This window comes from Mytilus edulis, unplaced genomic scaffold (assembly GCF_963676685.1).
Source record: "Mytilus edulis unplaced genomic scaffold, xbMytEdul2.2 SCAFFOLD_776, whole genome shotgun sequence".
NCBI lineage: Eukaryota > Metazoa > Mollusca > Bivalvia > Mytilida > Mytilidae > Mytilus > Mytilus edulis.
Window position 1 is genome coordinate 10,247 of NW_027267654.1, and position 5,635 is coordinate 15,881.

At 31.5% G+C, this 5,635-nt stretch overlaps 1 protein-coding gene across 1 annotated transcript; it reads left to right on the forward strand.

Moving 5' to 3' along the window:
* Window positions 1-1,520: 1,520 nt before the first annotated feature.
* Window positions 1,521-5,372, forward strand: LOC139505725 (transmembrane emp24 domain-containing protein 2-like). The gene is made up of 4 exons (XM_071295203.1): window positions 1,521-1,800; window positions 2,964-3,159; window positions 3,750-3,857; window positions 4,521-5,372. Exons 1-4 carry the CDS (start codon window positions 1,612-1,614, stop codon window positions 4,643-4,645), a joined length of 618 nt encoding a protein of 205 aa, XP_071151304.1. The 5' UTR covers window positions 1,521-1,611; the 3' UTR covers window positions 4,646-5,372.
* The last annotated feature ends 263 nt before the right edge of the window (window positions 5,373-5,635 follow it).

A 5,635-nucleotide genomic window follows, 5' to 3' on the forward strand; every position in this document is an offset into this window, starting at 1 on the left:
CCACTGGGTCGATGCCTCTGCTGGTGGACTATTAGTCCCCGAGGGTATCACCACCCCAGTAGCCAGTACTTCGGTACTGGCATGAAATACGGATTTTTTGTGTTATTAAAATTTACTGTTACAAAATGAAAGAAATTATTATAAATTAAGGAATGTATCTCCCTCATGCAAAGCTCTGATTCCTTTCACGGATTTGGCTATACCTTTAGGACCTTTTGGATTATAGCTCTTCATCTTTTATGTAAGCTTTGGATTTCAAATATTTTGGCCACGAGCATCACTGAAGAGACATGTATTGTCGAAATGCGCATCTGGTGCAAGAAAATTGGTACCGTTAATTTTATTACTACCACTGGGTCGATGCCTCTGCTGGTGGACTATTAGTCCCCGAGGGTATCACCACCCCAGTAGCCAGTACTTCGGTACTGGCATGAAATACGGATTTTTTGTGTTATTAAAATTTACTGTTACAAAATGAAAGAAATTATTATAAATTAAGGAATGTATCTCCCTCATGCGAAGCTCTGATTCCTTTCACGGATTTGGCTATACTTTTTGGACCTTTTGGATTATAGCTCTTCATCTTTTATGTAAGCTTTGGATTTCAAATATTTTGGCCACGAGCATCACTGAAGAGACATGTATTGTCGAAATGCGCATCTGGTGCAAGAAAATTGGTACCGTTAATTTTATTATTCAATCCATATTGTATGGGAAAGGATTTGTATAGGCACTGCCTTTTGTCCAATCCCTTTGTTTAAATGTACATTTGATATTTGAACAATAAAATATTTTGAATTGAATTGAAAGGACTCCACCCACAGTTTTATTTTCATTTCTGTCCTTGTGTAGTGGGGACATTTGTGTGTTACGGTAATTGGTGAGTCCAATCAAGTTTCTGTCATTAACATTACGTCTGACTTTTTACTATCATTACGATTTTGGACTTGCTGTTGTTTGTTTCTGATGGACTGACAATTCTCATTTAGAATCCTTCATGGCATAAATGATTTATTCCTAGTTTCTTGTTTTTCTCTCTTTGGGGTTGATGTGTATTTTGGTTTTACACATTCTTGTTGGATTCTTGTTGCAATTTGGGATGCTCATGCATGCAGTATACTCAAGTAATAAGTTAGTACTATAGTCTGTTGAGCTAGCTGCTGTACCATAACATAAGGAATTTTAGTTTGCATTATTGCAAATGATACAATCCCAAATCACAGAAATATTTTTATCACTCCACAAGCAGTTAGGGATAACATGGTAAACCATGACCAATCACCGGAAAGTGATGGTAGCTATGGGTTTTACTGTGAATTTCTTGGCAGTTGATATGAAACCATTGGTCACATGTATCGCATCTTATGGCTCTGTCGTCCCATGCAACAAAGGCTTATCACATGTTCCACATAGGTATATGGCGCTGTCGTTACTTACTTATAAACTTAAAAAAGTTGTTGTATATCATTCAACAGAATAATTCGCTGGTGTTCAGATAAAGCTTTTGAAAAATCTAGTCATGCGCACTACAAAATTTAACGTGGCATCCGGAAAGACTATCGTTGCATATTGAGCTACGTGTTGTTACCGGCACAAACAGATTTATTCATAATGATTGAAATTTTAAAGACAGTTTTGATATTTGTAGTTGCAACGATATTCTTCGAATCAGCTCATTGTCTATTTGTTAACATAGATGCAAATGCTGAGGAATGTTTCTTCGACAAAGTGACATCAGGAACGAAAATGAGCCTGATGTTCGAGGTTGCAGAAGGTGGCTTTCTTGATATTGACATAAAGGTACCAGAGTCTCATCAATTATATAAGGAATTTACTCTCCATTAAAACCCCTAGTGTCACTGATTTCGAATATATTTCATTATATGACATGTATGAGGCATGTGTTATCTGTTTGTGACAGACAGGTTGGATAATTATATCCCCATAGCATATTGTGGCATACATGGTACAATCAATGTCAATGTAGTCCGAAGATTGCTATGACTTCCAACGGCTGTTTTACCAGACAAACAATGGGACATTGGCAAGCGAGAGCTCGTCCAATATCAAATAGTGAAATATACAAAAATGTATTATATGAGGCAGGCGTTACCTGTGAGAGGGGACAAAGTCTGTATTCAATTATGTATCATTTCAAGCATATTTGAACCTCACAAGAATCTGTCAAAAAGAAAAAAAAACACAGAAATGTTACCGAAGTTGGTCTTGTTGTCCAACTAGTCATTTAAGTTGCAACTTCATTTTCAATGTAAATAAAGAAACACTGCCATCAGCTAACAGTTGTCATATCAAAGAATTACAAAATGTATCAAAAATTTTCAAAATTGATATCAATATTTGCACACTGACATGACTGATAACCACATGCAATGGAAATACAATATTTGACCAAATAATGTTGAATTAGTTATTACATATATTGGTCATTGAAAGGCCTTCAACAATGAGAAAAACCCATACTGTTAAGCTTAAACAAGCCATGAGATGAATATTGTAAAACTAACAACAAAATATAGGCCTGATTTGTTCAGGAAACAAGAAATGAAAAACAAATATGATCTAAACAGCTGTAGGAAACAACTGCCACTTAATTACATGCTCTTGGTTTGGGACATGCACATCATGTTATTAAACTATGATTTAGAAACAATTTTTGAATTTTTTTCCACCATCAAATACCTGAAAATAACATACATGTACTTTTATCACGACCTAAGTGAAATGATATTCTTTCATCTTCATTACATGTAATTATAAGTGAAGTTCTTTCTTTGACTTTTCCAAGCAATTACAGATGCATGACGAAAGGTTTATTTAAAATGTTGAAGAGCAATATTTAGTAACCATGAAAACTACGTGTAGGCCTCCGTAATGGCAGTAAGTAATAAAAAACATAGCCAGATTTCAGGTGATTGCAGAAATTTAATCATTTATTTTTGCAGATTTATGGTCCAGATGGCAAAGTCCTTCATCAAGGAGAACGAGAATCTAATGGCAAATACACCTTCGCAGCCCATATGGATGGAATGTACAAATATTGTTTTAGTAACAAGATGTCCACTATGACACCTAAAACTGTCATGTTTTCCATGGATTTAGGAGATAAACCTAAAGGAGGAGAAAATATGGAATCCGATGGTAAGTACTTAGTCAGATTGTCATCTCTGTTTTAACTAATTCACATTTTTTTATGACATTTTTCATATGTTGTACACTGTATGTGTATATATTGCAACTGTTTTTAAATGTCTTATAAAAGTTGTAATACAATGCAATGTACCACCAAATCATAGCACATGTACATCACAGCTGGTTGCTAACTTGCATACAAAAATAGGTTAAATTATTCATCTATTGAACCGATTATGACAAAACTTGATAAAAATGCTTGAAATAACTATTATTTCAAAGGAAAAAAGTCATTTTCAGTTTATTCAACAAAACTGTCTTCTTTAATAGTTCATCATGCTATTTTCAGTTTAAAAAAAAAAAAAATTAATTCTTATTATAATTAAAAACTAGATACATGTATCAAGAATTCAATATAGCAACTTCTTCCATGAGGATAATTTGTTATGAGCTGTAAAGTGAACTGTTTTTCTTACAGAATAAAAGCTAATAGAAACGAACAACAGAAAACATATTGCATTAGAATTTGAATTTATAGCATTCAGCCAAAAACTGCTTTAACATCATCAAAACTTATATCTTTTATGTTTATGTTTTAGCTCATCAGAATAAATTAGCAGAAATGATCAATGAATTATCAACAGCTCTGACAGGAGTTAAACATGAACAAGAATATATGGAAGTTAGAGAAAGAATTCATAGATCAAGTAAGAAATATGAAATTAACATGTCAGGTGAAAGTATAATAAATGCTTTCTCTGGTTATTAACAGCCCGTCACTGGACTATCGATGACCAAATAAAATTTGCATCTCACTTCCAATTACAAATGGTTCTAGTATTTTGTGTTTTTCAATTTCCTGTGTAAATTTCTGTATCTGTAATGCCTGTAACAGTTTGATAAGAAAAAATTTAGTATTTCTTCCATGAAAATTACTTGATATACATTTGTATATATACCAGTATACAGAATATAAAATATTACTAAAATATTAATATTAACATATTAAACAATAACGAATTCAGAAATTGGATATCAAATTGTTTTTTTTCTTTTCTTTCATATTAGCACAAATTTTGTTTAAAAAAGAAGTACTTTATAAAGCACATCTTAGTGATCCACACTTTGCAAACAGAGAATACACATGTTCAATATTAAAATAGATCTTTATTAAACTGATCTAAATACACCATGTATGCCTATTGAAACTATGACAAAACCCATTCGTCATAAGAAACTATAAAAGGACTCAATATAAAAAGGTGTAAAAACAATTCAAACGAGAAAGCTAACTTTTTAACAGTTGAGAAGTTTTTAGTATAAATTTTAAAATAACAGATTTTTTAACGATTGCTTATTTTCTTTTTCAGTAAATGACAACACCAATTCACGAGTAGTACTATGGTCATTCTTCGAAGCTTTAGTACTAGTAGCAATGACATTAGGACAAGTATATTACCTGAAAAGATTCTTTGAAGTACGACGGGTTGTGTAGGCTGATAAATAATTTAGGAGATACAATTTACAAATTCTCACACTGTGCAGCTAAAATATAACACCCAATCATTTTCAGTGGTTTTAGTGCTAACATAATTGCATTCTAGAAAGACATACAAATGTATTTATTATTAAATTTACATTTATTGTATTTATATTTATTTGTTATTAGGTTTGTAGGGAGAATGAAATTATTTTTACAAGTAAGTATCAGAATAGTGCATTGTTAGAAAGATAATTTCTAATTTAGTATTTTACGGAAAACTGTGCTGCTTACTATGAATTATAGTCACCGGAAGTGAGGTTAAAACCAGATGTGAATTTCAATTAGCTGATAACAAAAAACATGGCTTGGTAAAATTTTAATTGATAATAAAGCCAAAAAAAATGACACAAGTTTGAATATGCAAGGATGGTGTTTTTTACAGTAAAATTGTCTAAAACATCATTACATTTTTTATTCCTACATGAAAATGATTAGGTTAGATGTTTTAGCTTCTTATTAATTCATCCATCATTCCATTTTGATACTAGTACATTGTACATGTACTAACATAACAATATGTTTTCATTAATTAAAAGTAGTTGGCCCAGAGGCAGATGTGTGGGGATTTAAATTATTGTTATTTTATTTATCTGACAATGCACAGTTGGCTTGCCTTTTACAAAGATTTAATATTCTAATGTAGAATTTTGAATTGTTTAAAATAATAATAGAACAAAAACATCTGCAAAAAATTGTATAACAATTAAGACTAAAAATTAAATATGTCATTGAGTTCTTCATAAGTTAACATAATATATTGAGCAGACAGACTTCTTGGTGTTGTCTAGAATATACAGAACCTTCATATGATTTGAATTGAATACCACAAAATTTGATAATGTAGTTTAAAAAATTGTATTGTATAAACATCAAACCTTAAATTTTACAAAATAACATGAAGTAATTGAAATTGTTCATCATGTTCATGTTCTTTCACAATTG